The 22,805-nt window shown below is 45.7% G+C and overlaps 1 protein-coding gene across 3 annotated transcripts in view; it reads right to left on the reverse strand.

Moving 5' to 3' along the window:
* Window positions 1-22,805, reverse strand: part of NELL1 (neural EGFL like 1) — an 866,104-nt gene that overhangs the window by 779,933 nt on the left and 63,366 nt on the right. For all 3 annotated transcript variants that reach the window (XM_082342435.1, XM_082342434.1, XM_082342433.1), the window contains exon 3: window positions 5,221-5,371. In XM_082342435.1, the coding sequence (XP_082198561.1) occupies window positions 5,221-5,371 (151 nt within the window). The remainder of the gene's footprint in view (window positions 1-5,220; window positions 5,372-22,805) is intronic.

Consider the following 22,805-nt stretch of genomic DNA (forward strand, 5'->3'; position numbering starts at 1 on the left):
AAAGCCTAATTCCTAAATATATAATCCCCTCTATTTCTTGCATGCTGAGAGTCTCCTTAACTAGATGTTAATCTCCTTAAGCATGGAACCAGATCTTTAGTACCCACAGCCAAGTGCATTACAGATTCAGAGTTAATCCTTTATACCTTGCCTTGATTAGACTAAACAAACATGGAGGAAGGTACCATAGAATTCAGAAGTGGAGGGGAACTTATTTTCTACTTCTTTATATCTATTTTGTTTGAGTCAAGACCTGAGGTTTTCCTATTACGATGAAAAAGTCAGATGATTTCCATTCAATGATCCTCAAGTTCTATTAGAATCCGGCCAGGAAAGTAAGAGAAGGTGGCCTCAGATGACTCTCCTGGCAACACAAAAGGCTTTTCAAAACGTTTCTTAGGGGCTTCCCTGGTGGCGCAGTGGTTGGGAGTCTGCCTGCTAATGCAGGGGACACGGGTTCGAGCCCTGGTCTGGGAGGATCCCACATGCCGCGGAGCAACGAGGCCCGTGAGCCACAATTGCTGAGCCTGCGCGTCTGGAGCCTGTGCTCCGCAACAAGAGAGGCCGCGATGGTGAGAGGCCCGCGCACCGCCATGAAGAGTGGCCCCCGCTTGCCACAACTAGAGAGAAAGCCCTCGCACAGAAATGAAGACCCAACACAGCCAAAAATAAGTAAATAAAAATAAATTAAAAAAAAAAAAAAAAGTTAGTCTTGCTGGAGTTGAGGCAGTGGCAGGCAAGGAAGTTTGGAGAAGCATTGGCCCTCCTCCTGTTGCTGCAGACTCAGTCAGCGTTCAAAATGAAAGTGAGTCTTTAAAAAAAAAAGAAACGTTTCTTAAAGTAAGATTTGGATTTTTTTAGATTCCAAAAGAGAAACCCATAAAACAGAGTTTCAAGACTTAGGATTAGACAAGGAGAAGAAATACATATTTGTTAAGAGCTGTGCACTTAACATGCACTATCTTTTTTCATCCTCACGGCCATCCTGCAAAGCAGATTATTATCCCCATTTACAGATAAGGATATTGAGGTTCCAAGATATTAAACAGCAGGTACTGCAAAGCTAGAAGTCAAAACTCCAGCCTCTATCATGTCTGACTCTGAAGCCAGTGCTCTACTATATCGGTTGCCATTCCACTCACTTCTCACCTGCTTTGGGAAGATCTCTGCTTCCACTGAGAAGCAGTTGAAGATGCCCCACACTCTATTCTTGGACATTTGTATGGCCCTCATACTGAGGAGGCCCTCACACCCAACGCCACAAAGCCAATGGGGCAAGGACATGACCTTCCTATGTCTGTGAAGCTGAGACTGACTTGACATCTCCACCCTTGGGCAATAAGAACCTGTGCTTTCTCCCAGCCTACAGAACATGTGGACCCTAACCCATACCTGCTCACCAACACAAATGCCAGCTCGCTTTTGCCAGGGTGACCCAGAGACAACCAGCTCACTGTGCTGACTGCATCCCCACAGAAGGATCAGGGTCCATCACATCCCTTTGAGGCTGAGGCCAAACTTAACCACTGGAAAGAGACAGAACTGTCGATCCTCACCTCTGTTGAAAATGTACATGGAAAGATCCTCTGCTCCAGCCAATGGTCTGTTCTCTGCACCTCTCCCCACAACCAAAAAAAAAAAAAAAAATTTCATTTTCTTAATTTCTTCCCTGTGTGACTGCCCACACCGTTCTCCCTGCTTCTATACCCTTCTCTTTCCCTCGTCTGCAGAAGGCTACCTGTTCAGGAGTCTCCCCTCTATGTGGTCTTCCTTAACCACCAATCTGATGTACTGAACTCAGTGAACTTAACAACTTTATATCATTTTTGCCTCAGTTTACCTATTTAGGTTGATATATCAAAAAGTAGTAGAAGGAAGGTTTATCTGAGCTCTGGTTCCCCAGTAGTGACCCTGACGAGAATTTGAGAGCAAGTGATTTCCTAAAGAAGTGCTCCCAGGAGAGGGAGGGAGGGAGGGAAGGAAGTCCCAGCCTCAGCCTGATCCCTGGTTGCTCTGGGGGATGGATGAAGCCTCAGAGCCTGCCTGGCCTCCGGGCATCGAAGGCCAGGGAACTAGGCTTCCATACTCCCACACTCATGAGTCAATCATTGACTCCAGGCTGCCTGGGGAGGAAGTGAACTCCTAGACACTTCCACTCTCAGTATAGTAGGGTGAAGGGGCTATAGAGGCTGAGGGTCAGTGCTCTGAGGCAAGTTGGAAGGTGCCAACCTTCAGAAGCAAAGCCCATAGAAGCCAGGTGAAGGGCACACAGAACCTACACAAGAGATGTGAGGGGGTCAGGGGAGAGCACCACCGTGTCTGCTGCAAGGTCAAGGTAGGGCTGGCTTCATGGGCATGTGACCAGTGCATTTGCGCACGATCCTGCCCTCAGGAGGGAGGCACACTTGGGGTTTAATGCTCTGCAGGCACCATCTTGAAATTCTCAGTAATTTTACCCTTGACTTTGTGTTTTGTCAGTGAAGTCCGATGGGACAGCGGAGCATGCACTGGGCCCTTGGAGCCTCCGTTCATGTGCAGCTCCCTCCCACCACCTACCACCTCCCTGGGACCAGTTCTCAGCCACTGGCTTGGTTGCTCCTGCTGCCCAGGACCCACCTGTCTTTCCCCAGTCCCCTGCCCTTCCCCAGTTGCCACCCTCCGCTTAGGCAGTGACTGTTCTGTGGGCTTGGGGAGGGCCAGTGTTCTGCCACTGCTGTCCACCCCTGGGGGGGAGGGAGGGGTACAGGGGTAAATTTGGGGAGCCACATAATTTTGAAGTTAGCTACACACTGCCTAGTAACTCTAGTCTATTACTTCTCTATTAATAGCTCTTTTTTATTCTTTAGTTTTTTATGTGATCTTGCCTTGCTTCCCACATTGCCAAACTCTGTTAGATTTTGTTTCTTTCACTTCCCCACAAAAACTGGCATAGCACTTAGAACAGAGTAGGTGCTTCATAAATATTTTCAATGGATTAATATAAAATTGGTATTCAATTAAAATTGGCTGGGAGACTCCCCTGGTGGTGCAGTGGTTAAGAATCTGCCTGCCAATGAAGGAACACGGGTTCGATCCCTGGTCCATGAAGATCCCACACATCACAGAGCAACTAAGCCCGTGTGCCACAACTACTGAACCTGCATGCCGCAACTACTGAGCCCACGTGCCGCAACTACTGAAGCCCGTGCACCTAGAGCCCATGCTCTGCAAAAAGAGAAGCCACCGCAATGAGAAGCCCGCACACTGCACCAAAGAGTAGCCCCTGCTCGCTGCAACTAGAGAAAGCCCACGTGCAGCAATGAAGACCCAATGCGGCCAAAAATAAATAAATAAATAAAAATAAAATTGGCTGGGAGGTTCCAGTTCAGGGTGGTGACAAAGGTAGATCCTGAGTGCACCTCCTCCTCCACACTAAGTCTACAGCTACCTATGGAACATTTTCCTCTGGAAAACACCTAAAGCCTGGCTGAGCACATGGGGCAAATGAGGGGGGAAAAAAAACCCTGCATCGAAGCACATAGGATAGGGTGAGATATAATCTCACTGTAAACCCCAGCCCCAGTTCAGAGACCCAGAGTCAGTAGGGAACTTAAAACCCAGAGCTTCTCCTTAAGGAGCAAAGAGTTTGAACCTCACATCAGGCACCCCAACTCTTAACACCTGCACGTAAGAGACAATCCTCCACAACATCTAGCTGCGAAAACCAAAGGGGCTCGTGTCCACAAGACCCACAAGGCTGTAATGACCTGAGAAAAGAGCTCACACACTGGGACTCACCCAGCTCGGGGCCCAGATCAGAGGAAGCCTCTGGTGCCCAGACTTCAAGGGAAAGAAGCTCATTTGCCTGTAATAAAGCACTGGCCTGAGGGGCAGGCATCTAATCTAACACACACATCCAGGAACCTGCTGGAACACTCTCCAGAAGGAAGACTGGCAGCCGTGCCATCTTGACGTTCTCCCTCTGCAAACTCCAGAGGGTCAGTATCTCCCAGAAGGGAGCTTCTATACCATCCGGTGCCCTGGTTTTTACAGCTGCCACCCAAGGGACACCCTTGATTGCCCGGCTCTGGAGCCCAGCTCCTGGGTCCCATGGGACCGTAACAGTCGAAGAGACAGTCCTTGGCAGGCTGTCACCCCCAGGGCACTACACAGACAGCAGACTGAAATACCGCCAGTCTCTCTGAGAAAGAGATCTGTGTGCTTGTCCAGGAGCTTTGGTCTGGGGAGAAGGCTTCCAGCACACTTACAGGGGCCAACAGAGGGGCTCTCAGGGAATGGAGGTTAGCAGACACAATCTTTCCCCTCACCCTCTGCTTTGCCACAGCTCACCAGGATATCCCAGAAAGGACCTTATACCCTTGTCTTAGATTATCGAATAATCATTCCTTTGAACTCCCGAATAGAGTGATCTTTCTCAAACTTAAAGCCATTATGTAGTTTCCCATCATCTACGGGGACTTTAGTCCAAGTTTTTCAACACAGCATCAGAGCTTTGGAATGATCTGGTTTCCGCCTGCCTCTATAATACCACCTATCTCTGCCTGCCTCAACGACCTCAGCCCCTGCCCCACACACTTTGTGTGTCATCTACTTACCCACTTACCTGTTCCTTCCCCAAATCGTCACAACCTCTTCCTTGAATGTTGTTCTTCCTATTCCTTACCCCTTCCCATTCAGCCTGTCAAATATCTACTCACTTGATTTCCTTATACAATCGTCATCTTTTCTGAACCCTTTCTTGGCTTACTACAAAGCTTAGCAGAATTGTCTACTACCTTTATTCCCTAAACACAAGTTTCCAGCACTGCATCTACAATTCTTCGTGACATTCATTTGTCCATATTCCCTACTAGCTTGTGTGATGTGATCCTTAGAATAAAAATTCTGTATTTTTCACCTTAATATTCCCAGCGTCAAGCACAGTTCCTGCATAAAATAAACACAATGAAGGCTTACTGGAGGTTGTTGGTAAATATAACTTGCTTGATGGCCTAAATCAGATGGATAGCATGTGGTTTTATATGAGCAAAGTCTATCAGGAGATAGAAAATAGGTGAGAAAGACATCTTAATGCGAAGTAAGTCCATGAATGTGTTCAACAGTCACAAGGCTTCAGCAAGCTGAACATTTTCCTGGAGCTACACCCTGTAAATTCCAAGGCATTTTGTATAGCCCATGAATGCTAGGTAGATTTTTGAGAAGTAGAAAGCTCTTTCTTACCTGTGTTCCAGTTCTCGAATGGACAGTATCACTCCTGAAGTGGATGGCTTCTGCTGTACAGTGGCCAGAAATGTGAATTCACTCTTATTCCGGAACAGCTGAATTAATTTCTCACTCACATGAGGGGCTGCGTGGATCTCTCTTTCTGTATCTACGAGTCAAGAAGGAAGAGCAGGAGAAACAGAAGGGAGAAAGAAGAGGAAGTGGAGGAGGAGAAGAGGAAGGAAAGAAGAAATACAGACGGGGAAAGAGGAGAGAGAATACGAGAAGGAAAAGGAGAAAAGATGCACAGTTAAAAATGCCTTGTCCAGAGGATCCGCGGTACAGTCTCCCTTTTCCCCTCTTGTCAGTAGTTTTCCATTTTAAGGCGCCACCCACCACTCCACACGGCTGCACGCATTCAAGGTAAAGCCTGGAAATGCCGTCTCAGCCACCGTGCCTGCTTGTCACTTTGACAAGTTCACAATTGGCCAGCCAGTGATTTTCTGACAGGAATTGTGATGGGACACGGAGCGATTTGGCCTGCTGCAAACAGATTAAGCTGCTGAAAATAAGGCGAGAGGCAGTCTGATAAATGGGGCCCAAAATTCAGAGAATCCTGAGTCTAATAGGATCCAGTGCCACTCAGCAGTCTCTGATTTCCCTTTTCCCGTGGCCACAGCTTCTTTCTCTCCACAATGCATCTAGGGAAACCTGTCCTTGCCTTGTACCCAGAAGAGATTTACTAGAGCTAATAATGCCAGACAACTCTGCTTTTGCTTAAAGGATAAATACAAGGCATGCTCATGATTCAACAGCGTGCCTGTAATTTCTCTGTAAACATGCAGTGGATGACTGTCCTCATGAAATGTTTATTAAAGTTGAGGCCAATTCAGCTGGCCTAGAGGTGTGGGAGTCAGCTAATCCTGCTCCTGGACAGAAATCTTTCTTTCTGCAACATCTGCATAATGAGAGACATCCCTCATTTCAGGCTCACCCTTGTCATGATAAGCTGGGCATTACGTCACTATTTTACACTATACTTTCTGGCAGCAGAAAGTGGGCACCAAGGGAGCTGAATTAGAGAAAACTATTCAGAGGATGACAAATGAACACCAAAGACGTGTCTGGTGGCCTTCTCTCATGCCCTGACCACGTCCTCTGACTGTACAATAACTACTTGGGTATTTCTCCAGGACTGCCCGAGGAAGCTTTGAAAAACATAGAACTGCATTATTTACAATAGCCAAGATATGGAAACAACCTAAGTGTCCATTAACAGATGAATGGATAAAGAAGCTGTGGTATATACATACAATGGAATCCTACTCAGCTATAAAAAAGAATGAAATATTGCCACTTGCAGCAACATAGACGGGCTTGCAGGGCATTATGCTAAATTAAAATAAGTCAGACAAAGACAAATATTGTATGATATCACTTATATGTGGAATGTAAAAAAAACAACAAACTAGTGAATATAACCAAAAAGAAGCAGACTCACAGATATAGAGAACAAACTAGTGGTTACAAGTGGGGAGTACATAGGGGTGGGGCAGTGGGAGGTACAAGCTATAGGGCGTAAGACGGGCTCAAGGATGTATTGTACAACACAGAGACTATAGCCGATATTTTGTAATAACTGTAAATGGAAAGTAACCTTTAAAAATTGTATAAAAATTTTTTTAAAAGAAAAGAAAAACACAGAACTGCAAAGGCTGCATGGGCCAGGCAACATCACAGACTTGTATTCGGACCTTGAAGAACCTCATCCTGGAGAGTGGCTTTTAACAAAAAGAAATCCTTGAATTCTTGACCTCAGGCCTCAGTCTTCTCATCTGCAAAATGAGGGGGGTTGGACTAGGTGATTTCTCAGGGCCTCCCCAGCTTTATCTCCTATAATTCTATACATTGCTCTTTCAAGTTTGCAGCACAGAAAAGAACACCAGTCTTCCAGCTGTTCAAGTCTAGGCTATGGACAGTGGGAAGCAAGGTTGGTCCTCTTCCAAGGAGGGACCCAACCCAAAAACACTGTACCCACAGAAAACCTACCTCAGTGGCATTTGCCTTTCTGCCCAAAGAAAGGCTTTCACTACTTTACTACTAAGTGGCATGCTGTCAGCTTTTGTCCAGGGCTGAGATAAGAGACAGCCACTTAGGGAATGCTTTTACGCCTTCTACAGAATCCTAGCCGAAGACTCTCCAGGATGATATTCAAAACCAATTAAATGTACGAACAAATCACTTTGTAAACTAGGGATCATTAGCCAATGTTTGTTAATATTATTTTTATTATTACTACTGCTGGGCAAAGAGTCTCATAATATATTTCACCTAGAATTTAGTGCCAGGAAAAAAAACACTTGGTTCTTGAGCTTAATTTTGTTGTTTACTTTTTTTTCCTTTTTGCTACTTCCTACTTTACCCATCAATTAGGAATCAACTGGTTGTTGATGACTGCCCAGGGAGCTCATTAGAGGATTCTGAAGCTTAGGCCCAATGCAAAGAGGGCCATGATTGATCAGAAATGCCTACTGGGGGAGTTAAGAATATCAGATCAGTTACGGGTATCCTCACCTCTCATTCAATTCTCCCTGGGGGAATATCATCAAGCCAGATGGCCAATGACCCCCAAACTTATATCTGCAACCTCAACCTCTCCCTTAAGTAACAGACTCATATATGCAGTATCCTTCTGACTATCTCCATATTCAGTATCTGAATATCTAACACCAAGTTGTATTCACCCACTGAGTTCCTGTTCTCTCCCCCAACCCTCTCTTATCTCCTAGAGTTCCCAGTCTTAGTAAATGGAACCACCCACTTCCTCAGGCCAAAAAACTAGAAACTGTCCTCGATTTTTTCTTTTCCTCCACCCTCCGTATTCAATCCAAGAGCATGTCATGAGGGCTCCCATGTCTGGCATCTGTCCATTTCTTCCCAGCTCTACTCTTCAAACTCTTGTCCAAGCTGCCATCATCTCTCCAACTGCATCCTCACTGGTCTCCGTGTTACCTTCCCTTCTCCATCCTCCACACAGCAGCCCAAGTGCCCTTCTTAAAGCAGAAATCAGGATCATTTCCATCTCTAAAACCCTCCAGTGGCTTCCCATCGCTCCCAGGATAAAATCAGGCTCTTCCGCATGGCCTTCACGGTCACACACAAATTGCCTCTTGCCTACCTCTCCCTTCTCCTCCAGCTCTCACTGCAAATGCAACCTCTGGTCACTCCCTCCAACAGGGCCCCCATTAATGTCTAAAATGCCACTTTGGTGACTTCCTTCATACCACTTATCATAGTATATGTATTGTGATCAATTATTTCCTTGTATCACTTACCATAATCTTGTTTCATGTTCCTTACCTTATTTCCTTTCTTTCCCCACTAGGATGAAATAGCTCTACCTAGTCAATTTTCAAGAAACACTAAAAATGCTAATGTGATGAGGAAGCATCAATAAAAACGTGTTAGGTGAAGGGAGGAGGCTGAAGAATGGAGAAGGAGAGAAATTAAACGACGCTGTTCACAAGCTCTTCTCTGCCTAATGTAGAAGAAACTTCATTTCCATTTTCCCTGACTTACAGGATGAGGAGGGTGGTGATTTTCAATGTCAACAAACATATACGTGCGTTTACGCTGTGCCAGGTATCGGCAAAAAGGTAAAAACCGTTTCTGGCATCCAAGACAGCTACATAAGCAAGACAGTTACTTGGTGAAAACAGAGTAGGGCAATGCATAAAAGAAGGAAGGAAGGGACCCGGGGAGGCTGGGGATGACATCGTACAGGATGTAACTTTGAGCCTGAGTCAAAAAAGATGAATAAGCATTTACTAGACGGGAGAAATAGAGAGAAGAGGGCATTCCTTGCAGGATCGCTGTGAGGCTGTGAACACCCAGGTGTTTTCCATTATCCCGGCATTTTTCTTTCTCTGCAAGCCTCTCTCACTAAAAGTCCAGCAGGAAAGCATCTACTCAACCTAACATTGGAGGGAACTCTCCACTGATCAGTGAGTTAAGAGAGCAAAAACAGCAGCAGCCAGAAACAGGACAAAACAAACACACCAGGGCAGCCTGCCTTAGCCTTGACTGATGGTGAATTCAGGTGACGTCTCCGTAATCACAGCATGTGTACACTAAGAACCTCGACACGTGGCAGAACCTCGATATAGACATAGCACGTCCTTCTAGCCTGAGTCCCACATAAGCTTGTGGTTAAGATTGGCCCCGAAAGATAAAGCAACACTTGCTAATTTGAAATGACAGTTGGCTTTTCATTCCTAAGTAGAGAGGAAATTTGCCATTTCAGAACTGTCAACTGTCCACAGGGCAATTCCTACTGTGTGGAGAGAGGCACATATCCCACTGTTAGGTCCTGGGGCCCTTCTTTGAGAACTTCAGATGTTATTGATCCAAACACTTTCAAAGCAGCAGAAATCACAAGCAGGAAGTGGTAGGGACACCAGAAGACCCCCACTTAATGTGTAAGGGATTTCTATCTCCATGAACAAGTTCACAATAACGTCCCATTAAACCTCCATTAGCTCCAGAAGCCTGAATGATAAAAAGCAAACACGTGTATGGCTTACGATGGTGCCAAGTGCAGGGTTAACTGCTTTGCGCATATCATCTAATTACAATAATCTTAGGAGTAGCCATTATTATTTTTCCTACTTTACATATGAGAAAACTAAGGTTTACGGAATTTAAATGATTTTTCTAAAAGACACTGGGCTAGGAGTCCACGGTTCTGAGATCCCAGCCTTGCAGGCTCATTCCATATGCTACACTCTTCACTGTGCTATGTCTACTGTTTGCCAATATGTGGAACCTCAGGGCTTGGTGCCTGTGGAAAAGGGACAAATCATCATACACCCAGCGCCTGACACTGTATTCACTCGGGAAATATTTATGAACAATCTATTTGTACAACCCCTGAGCTAAATAACAATCCCCCATTTTACAGGTAAAGAAACTGAGACACAGAGAAGTTTTATGGCTTGCCCAAGGTCACACAACATATGACTGGAGATAAAATTGAGTCTTGCCCCAGCAGAGTTGATCAGGACACTCCACAGCATTCGCCTGGCACTCCTGCTTATGTTTTCATTCACCTGTCTTTCCTCTCTCCCACCTGCTTCATCCTCCGCTCCAGCCACACAAGCCTCCTGCCTCTTCTTCCCACGGCCATGTTCCTTCCCGCCTTGGTATATTCTCATCTTCAGTGACCTCTCTTCTTTCTCTCTTCTGTGGATACCAGCTTAATCGTTACTCCTTCAGGCCAGCTCTCCCTGACCATCCCAGACCAGCTTGAATTCCCTATGTTGTCTTCACTGTACTTCTTGTAAATATCAAGTCTTTATGTGTCTAATCATTTTATTGTGTGGCATCCCTTCATTAATGGCTATCATGCCTACTGGACTACATTCCACGGGGAATGGTTTATCAATAGATACTCACACTCAGCATGTTGCCTGGCACATGGTAGAACCTCAAAAAATGCATTAATAATATTTCTTGATTCCAAAGCCTGGAACACAACAGGGGAGGTTTACCAAAGACACTCAACTATAACCCCAACCTGCTGAGAAAAAGTACATTAACATAATGAGCCACCTAAGGGATAATAAAGCCAGCTAAGCATCCCTAACTCCTCTATTTGGGGTCTAAACCCAAGGAACCCTGTGACACATGGTATTAATCATTTTTATAATTACTATATGACTCAAAAAAGAGATTCAGGTGGCCCCATAATTTTACTAATTAGATCATCATGGTGGAGAAGCTAAGCTCTTCTTATAAATATTTAAAAATACCAGTAAGGAATATCAATGCACCCCCTTGTCACTAAGAAGTTAGCAAACTGTGATCACTCCTTCTCTTCAGGCTGTCCCCCTACACTGGCACCATAACCTACCACTGGTCAAGTCTCCCCCCCAACCCTCATCCCTCCACCCCCATCTCAGTTGGATGCCTCATAATAAAGATAGGGGTAAAGCATGGATGCCAGCTCTATCTAAATCACAGGACAGGAGAACAACAACAACAACAGAAGTCTGATAAAGATTTTTTTAATAAAAAGACTGCATTGTATAAGCTACAAACTTGCAGTTATAAGATGAATAAGTTCTAGGGATGTAATGTACAGCATGGTGACTGTAGTTAACAATACCATATTGGCTACTTGAAAGTTGCTAAGGGACTTCCCTGGTGGCACAGTGGTTAAGAGTCTGCCTGCCGATGCAGGGGACACGGGTTCGATCCCTGGTCCGGGAAGATCCCCCATGCCGGGAGCAACTAAGCCCGTGCACCACAACTACTGAGCCAGTGCTCTAGAGCCCACAACCCACAACTACTGAGCCCATGCTCCGCAACAAGAGAAGCCACCACAATGAGAAGCCCACGCACCGCGACGAAGAGTAGCCCCCGCTCGCCACAACTAGAGAAAGTCAACGCACAGCAACAAAGACCCAACGCAGCCAAAAATAATTAAATACATTTTTAAAAAAAAAGTTGCTAAGAGATCTTAAAAGTCCTCATCACAAGAAAAAAATTTCTAATTATATGAGATGATGGATGTTAACTAAATTTACTGAGGTAATCATTTTGCAGTATACATGTATCAAATCATTAAGCTGTACACTTTAATATAATGTTACATGCCAATTATATCTCATTAAAACTGGGGCAGGGAGGAGAGGGAAGACTGCTTCGTATAGCAAAAAAGCTATCCAGGGAATGATTGTAAATTAGACTGTATACAATGGAAAATTACGTAGGATAACATAATATCAAAGGTATTAAATAGCACAGGAAATTCCTAGGCAATAATGTCAAACAGGGACACAATTTTATGCACAATGTCACATCAAGTACATAAAAAATGTATTTAGTGATGCATAGCAGAAAGAGATGATGGCCTTCAATCAAAATGTTAGCATTGGGAGCTAATCTGGGTGACATGTTGCTCCTTTCCACATGTCTCAATTTTCTAGATTGTATTATCATTTCCAGAATTATTGTAAGGAAAAAACAATCCGTTTTGTTATAGAAACAGGGGAGAAGCAAAGAGGGCATCCTACAAAAAAAGAAAATAAGCATCAACCACCCAGCTTTCAATCATGAAATTGTGTCTCTTTAAATTAGTGAGATCCCCCCTCCTCTCCCCTCCAGCCAAGCTCAACCAGGTCTGGCTTCCCATGGAATAACACTCCCCCTCCTTAAAGCAGAGGACTGGCCAGCTCCCAGAATGGCCTGCTGGGGCATTTCTCATGAGCTGAGACCCTCAGCTCATGACAGCTCAGGCTGATGGGATTGAGGTGTATTTTGGTCATAACTGACAGTCAAGTCAGGTGTCATTTTAATCCACACTCATGGTCAAGAGTCTGAGAACGCAGAGGTATGCCCACCACATGGTGGATGAAGTTACCCAGAAGGTTGTCAAGTACAGGCAAGGACATTGTTCCCAGCACGGGATGCTCTCTGGGTTGCTACAAAAGACACGAGGACAGTCCTGGTCCCAGCCCTCTGCGAACTGCTCACTTAACCATCCGATCATTAGCTCATTAATTCTTCACCTTTAAAACCTTTATCGAGCACTCTTCTGAACCAGACACTATGGACACAAAACTGACTAAAACACATCTTTTATCTGCCAGGGGCTAAGCATCTAGTAATAAAGACACACACATAAATGAATGGGAACTGTTCAGTTGTTCAGTTCGGAGGCAAAAGAATAGTATGCTCAGGAGGCAACACATGGCTGGGATAACCTGGAGCAGGACCAGAGAGCTCCCCCTCAGAGACCCGATCTTCCCAATATGGGACAGTGCGGGGTAGCGGTTAAGCGCTCAGACTCTGGAGCCTGACTGGCTCATCTTCCAGCTTCACCACTTACTAGTTGTGTGACCGTGGACTCATCAACCTCTCTGTGCCTCAGCTTCCTCGTCTGTAAAATGGGAATAAAACTGCATCTGTCTCATACAGATAGGATAAAGATTCACACATGTTAATCTCTTAAAACAGTGCCTGCCACACAGGAAGAACAGGCCAATTGTTTATCTGGAACACAGCTGGGGCAGGCCCTGAGTCCTGGAGGATGGGGTGTACCAAGCTATGCCAGCCACCGCCCTGCCAGGAGAGCCTTGGGGCCGTGGCGGATTATGGCTGTGGCCCAGCAGGAGGGCAACGGGCGGGTGAGCACGGGTTGCCAGCCATGGCTGGAGGCATGATGAGTGGCCAGTTCTCTCTTCTCTTAAACTAAAAAGTAGGCAGAGTCTATTGAGTTCCCAGCTACTCCAATCTAGGTCCAGCCAGCCGACCGACATCCAAACATCTTTGAATTTTTGCTGTGTGCTAGATGTTGAGCTAAGGACTTTAAATATACTTCCTAATTTAATCCTCACAGCAGTCCAGCGATGTCAGTATTGCTATCTCCATCTTATAAATGAGGTACAAAGAGCTAAGAAACTCTCTAAGTATCGTCACTGGATTTCAAACTCAGATCTGTGTACTGCCAGCCACGACACACCACCGCCTCTCTGCCCTGTTCATCCATCTCAGCCCAACTGGTGTTTGAACGCCAGCTCCACCATGTAGCCTCTGTGAGAGGTTGGGTAACTCAGCTTCCTTCCTTCATCCTTGAGTTGCCCCGTGTGTAAACACAGTGGTAACACCACCCACGTGGCAGGGCTCAGTAAGGAGTGTGCCTACCATATAGCTTGTGCTCCAGAAGTATTTCCCCTTCCCTGGCCTCTCTTTAGGACAGCATTTCTGAGACGCTTTGCAAAAGTGGCTCAGAAATCTACACACTGGAAGTCTGAGCTTTAACATTTGCCAGTGGGTTCACACATGACCACATTTCATATTCATAATAACCCATTAGGTAAGCATTAATAACCTCCCTTTAAAGATAAGGAATCTCTGGTGTGTACAAGTTAAGTGACTCACCCAAGATCCTACCTCCAGCAAGTAGAGATGTGTCTTCTGACTCCAACTTTTCAGCTCTTTCTGTATATTTCCGTACGACTTCCCTAATCCCCAGACAAGGAAGAATCTTTAAACTTCTCCACTCCACTCCAATGCCAGGTCTCCCCTATCTAAGGGGCACCGCTCCTCCAAAACCGTAAACTGCCCCATATATTGAGCGTGCACTCTCTAGCCTGTTTGAAAAGTTTGGAACAATGGGCTAACCTTATTATAATTACTTCCCTTTTGTGCACAGGCCTAATTCTCAGGCTTAAGAGAGACATTTTCAATGCTGTACTGGCCTTGACCTTGCCACATCTACTCAAATTCAATAGTAAACAGTGAGGCATCATGTTCAACCGCCAAGCTCTCTAGTTTATGATTATTCATTATAAATCATTTTTACATGTTGCTTCAAACACTGTTCAAGAATAAAAATCTGCCTGCATTGAAATGCACAGTGATTTTAATATGCAAACCTCCTACAGAGATGATGTCTCATTTTAATTATTGTTTCGGTTTAATGGGTTTTCATTAAATTAAAGGATGGAGCAATTACGAGGGTGAACAGCTAATGTTTCAAAGGTAAGCTCCCGTGGCTCTGTGGGCAAAGAGATAGCTGTGGCATCTACAAGCAGAAAGCGACACTCTTCCAGATAAGCCTGTATTCCGCCTGATGGAAAACAGCGCTGGCTATTTCTTTTCCCAGCTTTCAGAACACAGCTGGCATCTCCTCATGGTGATAGGCAAAGAGCTCTAAGCATGTGTTTTACTTTAGGTATCTTAATCACATAACTTTTCTATCAGGAATCCAAGCACCCCTGTTCGTGAGGCCAGGAAGTGCTCTTAAAAGCCTACAGCCTGCAAAGCTAGATGCCAAACCACAGGAAGATACTCCTGATGTATCTGAGGGTCTTCCCCCTCACATACAAGTAATTTACTTGGTTTTGTGGATGAGTGTCTGACTTCCCACCTCTGGGAAAGTGGTCCAACTTCAACACAGGCTGCAACGACCATAATCATATTAATTAGCAAACTGTCAGGAGCTCAAGTGAGAAACAATTTTGGTGGCCTCAGAGATATTTCACCCCAGAAACTGCACAAACTTAGCACTTGGGGACCAACAGGGTAGCACTACCTCAGACAGAGGTGAAAGAATGAATGAGAAGTAAGGCATGAGGGGAGGGTCAGAGGTAAAATCTGCTTTATTGGGGTCCCAGTGGTCAGAGGTGAGGGGTATGACTCTATAGTGGAGGAGGTAGGGACTCTGCATGGCAGAAGTCTGTACCTGGGGAGACGGAGGGAGCTTGGCAAACCTCAAATGTGCGCTTTCTTTCTCTCCAAGTAAGCTGAAGGAAAAAGAGGGAAGCTACAGGAGGTCCTTCCAGAAATAATTGGCCTATTAGGTTAGGGCAGGCCCGGTCACTATACATGCCAAGAAAGTAATATGGGAACGTCTCACTATGCTATGCAAAGGAGGGAAAAAGAAATCCTTTCCACAACAGAGAGAAATCATAAAGCAGCATCGGCCCCAGGTAACACAGCAAGAACTAAGTGACGAATGAGGTACCCTCGCTGCTCAGCACCGCCCTACCCCCAGCCTGAGACTGACCACCTGTCAGGGCCCATACGTGCTGGCATGGCCACTGGAGAAGGTTCTTTGCTCTATTATTTCAAGTGCCCTGAATATTTCCGAAGGGATAATAATTTGGAACTCCTCAGTGGAATGCTTTCTTTTCAGCTCCTTTATTTCCACTGTCCTAAAAAGCACATCATCAGGTCTAAGATCACATGTGTTAATCTAATTACATGCCTTGTTAGCTGATTAGCTCCAGAGTCACTGCTGGGGAGGCCTCCCACACTATTTATCTATCTGCATTGCCCGCTGCGTGTGCTTCCTGGCTCCTGGAAAGTGTAATTACCGGCCTTTCAAACCCTGTGCTGAGGAGGGCCAGTAAAGCTTTCTGGACACCTGAAACTCCAGGTTTTGAACAGAAGCTCCAAGAAATGTGGGATGAGTGCAGAAAGGGGCTCTGGGTGTGGATTCTGACAGATTTGCTGTGCTTCTTTGAAAACTGACCTCTTTAATGTTTCATAGGATCAGAATGCAATCTTTAATGTCGCCCTTAAAATGAATCGTTGGGGATGCTGCTTGCCTGAATTCAAAGCCAATTGCCATCTGGCTACTGGATCCTTCTCCACCAATTTCCCACGGCCACCCTCCCAAACAAGACCTACAACCAAGGGCTCAAATTACAATCCCTACTTACTGAGGCTTCTGTAAAGAAATGAAAATGTCGATTTGGGGGAAAATTGGTCTTTGATCGTTGTCGCGCATAATTTGGCTCTGGCACGTCCTAGGGTAACAACACTGAGTCAGTTTTCAGTAAATTACTCCTTCAGTGTATTAAATAGTGTCTTTATGATTAATTCATCTCAAAGGGTGCCCGGTAGGTTTCCAAGGAGTCTTTTCTACCTGGGTATGATCTGACTCAGCCAGAAGATTTTTTTTTTAATTTTTGGCCATGCCCCACGGCATGTGGGATCTTAGCTGCCCGACCGGGGATCGAACCCGCACCCGCTGCAGTGGGAGCGCGGAGTCCTAACCCCTGGACCGCCAGGGAAGTCCCAGCAGATACCCTTTCCAGCCACGAACCACCTGAACCACTCCCACCACGAGTGGTTGTTCGCTGACCCTCGGGCGAGCTCTCTCGGGCCCCAGGTGAGCCCTGGGAGTGCAGAGCATGTGTGGTGCCTGGGGCAGTGCCCGGCACAGGTGAGGAGCTCCACGGGCATGGGATCTCAACTCTCCTTCCACCTGGAGCTCCAGCCACCTTCTCCATGCCGATGCAAAGCCTGCCCATCTCGCGAGACCCAACCCAATTCCTCTAACTCCGTGAAGCTCTGGAGCCCCCAGTTCAGCGTGCTTTCCCCCTTCACTCCAAAATCCAATCATTCGCTCAGTCAAACATATTCTCGGAGCGTGTTCTCTGTGGCAGGCGCCAGGCCACGGTGAATAAGACAGACTCGGTCTGGACAGAGACATGCAGCCAGTATTTGTAGCTGCACTGACCACTACCACCCATTGTGACCCATCTTACATTCTGCATCTTGCCAAATCCAATGGTCGGTTCTCTATCCTCCGCCTAACTAACCTCTCAACAACCTCGCAACAGCTGTCCTCTCCCTCCTTTTTGAGGCACTCTGTCTTTTGGACACTGCATTCTTCTGGGTTTCCTCCTACCTCTCCAGCCATCTTGAGGCTCCTTCATGCCCCCATCTGCCTGCTCTCTGTCAGGGTGTCTCGGGGTACATCCGTCCATGAGCAAGCCCTGAGCTCCACCTCCATCACCACCGAGACCCTCCATCCTCTTGACTGTAATACTGCAGCAGTTGCCAAATGCCAACTTGCTTCCACTTGTTTCTTTCCCCCTCCTCTCCTCTCCCCGCTCCTCTCTGACTTTCTCTCTCTCATGTAGCAATTGGAGAATCAAGGAAATCTTTTTCATACTTAAATCACATCATATCAATCCCCTCGACCCCTTACTTTAAACCCTCAAATAGCTGCCTGTATTAGTTTCCTGTTGCTGTTATAACAAATCACTGCAAACTTAGTGGCTTAAAACAACACGAACTTACTATCCTACGGTTCTGGAGGTCAGAAGGCTGAAATGGGTTTCACTGGACCAAAACTAAGATGTAGGCAGGGCCGCCCTCCCTCCAGAAGCTCTAGGGGAGAATCCATTTACCTTACCTTTTCCGTGGTTCATGTCCCCTTCCTAATCCTCCAAGTTAGCTTTGTAGCAACTTAGAATCTCTCTCTGCCTTCATCTTCGCATCACCCGCTCTCTGACGGAACTTCCTGTTTCCGTCTTATAGGACGCTTGTGATTACATTGGGCCCACCTGGATAATGCAGGATCACCTCCCCACCAGAAGATGCTTAACTTAATCACATCTTCGAAGTTGTTTTTAATCATGTAAAGTAACACAGTCACAGGTTCTGGGGATTAGGACAGAATATCTTTGGGTGGGGGAGGGTCACTTCTCAACCTACCACACTGACCAGCACAATTGAAATAAGACCCTAACTCCTTACAATGGCCTGAAAGACCCTGCGTGGCTTGGTGTTGCTGCTGGGGCTGAAACAAAGACCAAGCTTTTACTTTGGCCCTGGCCGCACTCTCCGACCTCCTTGGGTACTTCCACCCACACTGGCCATCCTTGTGCCCCTTAAACTTGTTTGATCCAAGGGTTTTCGTACCAGCTCTTCCAAAAATGTCAGCTCTGGAGCAGAACAGCCTGAATTCAATTCTCAGCTTTGCCACTTACTGGACCTAACCTTGGCCACATGATTTAACCTCCCTGTGCCTCTGTTTTCCTTTCTGTAAAATGGGGCTCATAATACCCATCTCCCTGTTAGGACTATTATGGATTATTTTAAGGATGAAATGAGTTAACAAATGTAAAGAATCTAAAACAGTGCCTAGCACATAAAAAGTGTTCATCATTAATCATGTAAGTGATCAGGAATGATACTATTAGCTTTGCATGGCTGGATTCTTCATTCAGGCATCAGCTCAAATACCTCCTCTGCAAGGAAGCCTTCCCCAATAATCCTATCTATCTAAAGTCTCTCCTCTCCTTCTCTTTCTCTCCTTGGTATTGCTGCTTTATTTCCTTCATAGTCTATATGGCTATCTATAGTTACTAATTTATGAGTATACTTGTTCACTGTGATTCCCCATCAATGCTGGAACCGAAGCTTCAGGAACCCAGAGACTCTGTCTTTTCTCCGCTGCATCTCTAACAGCCAGAACAGTGCCCATCACGTGGGTGTGCAATAAATATTTTTGAATGAATGAGTACGATATATTTCTGGTTCTCTCATCCCTGCACCTGGACCAAGGGCCCCCAAGGGCAGAGCATTTTCCACATTCCTCTTGTGTAATCAGGACCCAGCACAGTGGCTGGCACACGGCAGCACAGCAGACTCACAGTTAATGCCTGCTGATTGATTAATATATAAATGAGCTTTAGAGGCACCTTTAAGATAAGGACTCTAAAAAAAAAGATCGTTCTCCAGCCAGTCACTCAAAGACTGAGAGAGAAGGGATTCCAAAGTTACACATGGAAAAAAGCGAGATTCAAAGCAAAAGTCCAGCATAGAGAACAGACTTGTGGTTGCCAAGAGGGGAGGGGATTGGGGGGAAGCATGGAGTCAGAGGTTGGGATTAGCAGATGCAAAGTATTATACATAGAATGGATAAACAACAAGGTCCTAGTGTGTAACTATATTCAACATCCTGTGAGAAACCATAATGGAAAAGAATATTTAAAAAAGAAGGTATATATATGTATAACTAAATCTCTTTGCCGTACAGTAGAAATTAACACATTATAAATCAACTAAAAAAACAACACTAAAAATTTTAAAAAACAAAGCAGACGTCCAGGAAGCTGTGCTCCCAAGCTTGCCCTGTCCCCAGCACATACTAGTGGGTCGGGCAGCTTTCTAATTATGGTGAGATCTTCGATTTAAAGGAAATATCAAAAAGGATGCTGTGGCTAGCTTATGCGTGAAATATACAGTTAAAAGCCAATTGCCAGGGCTTCCCTGGTGGCGCAGTGGTTGGGGGTCTGCCTGCTAATACAGGGGACACGGGTTCGAGCCCTGGTCTGGGAGGATCCCACATGCCGCGGAGCAGCTGTGCCCGTGAGCCACAATTACTGAGCCTGCGCGTCTGGAGCCTGTGCTCCGCAACGAGAGGCCGCGATAGTGAGAGGCCCGCACACCGCGATGAAGAGTGGCCCCCGCTTGCTGCAACTAGAGAAAGCCCTCGCACAGAAACGAAGACCCAACACAGCCATAAATAAATAAATAAATAATTTTAAAAAAAAAAAAGAAAAATATTAAAAAAAAAAAAAAAGCCAATTGCCAGGGAAACTTCTGCCAAGCCCTAAGTACCCGCCACCCTGTGTTTCTCCTTTCCACTGATGCCTGCAGCTCATAAATGCCTAGGCAGACGGGGGGCCTTCTCCTTTAAGGTACCTCACACCTGGAGACTCAGGAAAGTAGTCTGGGGTGAAGCCGGCATCAGGATTTATTTGTTTAAGTATCCCAAGTGATTGTAAGAAGCAGCCACAGCTGAGAACTGGGTCCTGTGCGGAGTCCTGGCTCCAGGTCCAAAGTGATAAAGTGACCAGCCTCAGGCCAGGCGCAGCGCCAGCATGTCAGTTTAGCCCTCAGTGTTCTCCACCGCTCTCCCAACCTACATGTCACGTTTCATCAAGTCCAAGGTGGCACAGATTACAAGATACACCGTTATTTTACACACCTTACAAAGAACACCAAAAGCTACCCATTAGGACTTTGAGACACTATTGATCATAAGACCGTTTATTACATAACTACAAAAATGTGAATGTGTGTGTGTCTTAGAACCAATGGGATATAGTATAAAAATTCCCAGATTTCATATAAAGATCCAGACCTCCAGTAAAAAATTAAATGATCTGGCAACAGGGCCCACATTCCCACAGGTAACAATGCAGTGAATGTGGCATTGAGGAGATAACAGGGCACTGCACGATGTCGCCCGTTGTCTGCATTCCCTCGTCGGTGCACACACTCAGCGATGACCTGGCCGACCCTCCGTGCATCTGGGATCGCAACCCGGCCCCGGCGCGGCTCTAACATGTGCTAATACCACACACTCTACATACACCCAGGCTCCACACAAAACCTCCATCCCCTGCCTTCCCAGGCCCTTCCCGGCTCACTCAGGTGCTTCTCCACAGATGCTGGGGCTCTGGTAACAGGTATCTCTGAGGTTTGGATCCTCTCAGCCCTTGGTGCGGCCAGGAAGAGTACTTTAGGCAAAAAAAAAAACAGCCCCCTTGTCTTTTCCCCAGTGTAATATACAAATATAGCCATTTTCCTCATGTGCCATGATACGAAAAAGGTTGGGAAACACTGCCCTGTGTGGAAGTGGAATTTGAGATCAGAAGATCTTGGATCCACCATCAGTCCTGGCACTTAGTATCTGAGTGACAGGTCATTCAATCCCCCTGAAACTCAGTTTCTCCTCCATTAAATGGCAACTAATATAATGATGATACTTATATCACAGAATCTACATGACATGTACATGTAACCATCTACATGAACAGTTTTTTAAAATGTTTGTCACTGTCACTTTCTTCCCTGTCTGAGTGCCAGGGTTGGACGACACCACACGAGTTGGGCACGTGCGGAGACTATGTGGAGAAGGCTTTCTCTCACTGGCTTTCAAGTCACTTACAATCCGGCAGTGTGAACAAGTGGAGAGAACACCATAGGATGAAAATAAATCCTGAGTGAGTAAATAAGCTTACAATGAATCCATCACTAATTTGGGCCAGAGACGGGGAGGCCATGAGCATACGGATGGAGGGGGATGGTAGGCATCTCCGGATAAATTAGGAAATAGACGAGGATCACCCAAGCCCTGTGTCAGCAGAGAGGGCCACTGGAACAACAGTGGGCCTTTTTTCTTTTTTTTTTTTTTTCCAGTGAAATTGACATGTCTTTTTACAAAAGCACTTCAGCTTACTTTTTCAAATTCATGATGTAAACCAACAGCTTCTTTCCTAAACTCTTTGTTGCTGTCCCACAACATCTATAGGGTGTAAGGCATACTTTTAAGTGGACTTTCCTGCCACTATTCCCCCAAATCTCCCCATACAAGGCATACCACACAATCCAGACCCCACATTCTAAAAAAAAAAAAAAAAGATAAAAATAAAAAAACAAGAATGCCATATTTTATCAACCACAGAGTAATAATGTAAGAAAGATAAATGCAAAGATGCCTGTCAGCGTTTCTATTTATGTGTAACCACCGCTGTCGCCCTCTCCTTAATTATGCTCTTATTCACTATAGGCATAGAGTCTGTCAGTGTGGGTCCAGGTGTAATTGAGCCCAGGAGCCCCGACCAGCAAAATGACGTGCCACACACCCAGCCGTTCCGTGCAACTTTTTCAAATGAATTATTGGAGAGATTTAAGAATTCTTCCAAAATGTCACAATAATAACTATTTTATCTTTTTTATGCCATAATTATGATTTGGAGCTTTGCTTTTCTTATTTCATCCAGGCACACCACAACTCATGAATAAAATATGACAAGTTTGATAGCAGCCATTGGAGAGGGTTCATCCGTAACAGCAGACGTGCTCAGTGTACAAAGAGCTTTTGTATTCTAACAGCCTTTGTTTCTGGGATGGGCTTTTATCTCAAAGAAGAAACACGTGCGTTCTCCCTTCCCCCGGGTCCCCCTCCCACTACCCCACAATTCCTGTCTTCAGCACAGCACCTGAAACCGTGTTTACTTTCTCTCTTAATGAGGACATTTCTAAATAATCAGAGAACAAATCAAAAAACCAAAGGGTGCTCTGCTCACTATGAAACTGACTTGAAACAGAACATCAAACAATGTGACTCAGGGGGCTTCCCTGGTGGCGCAGTGGTTAAGAATCTGCCTGCCAATGCAGGGGACTATGGGTTTGATCCGTGGTCCGGGAAGATCCCACATGCTGCGGAGCAACTAAGCCCGTGCGTCACAACTACTGAACCTGCGCTCTAGAGCCCACAAGCCACA

The sequence above is a fragment of the Balaenoptera borealis genome (genome assembly GCF_965194805.1).
Source record: "Balaenoptera borealis genome assembly, chromosome: 11".
NCBI classification, from domain to species: domain Eukaryota; kingdom Metazoa; phylum Chordata; class Mammalia; order Artiodactyla; family Balaenopteridae; genus Balaenoptera; species Balaenoptera borealis.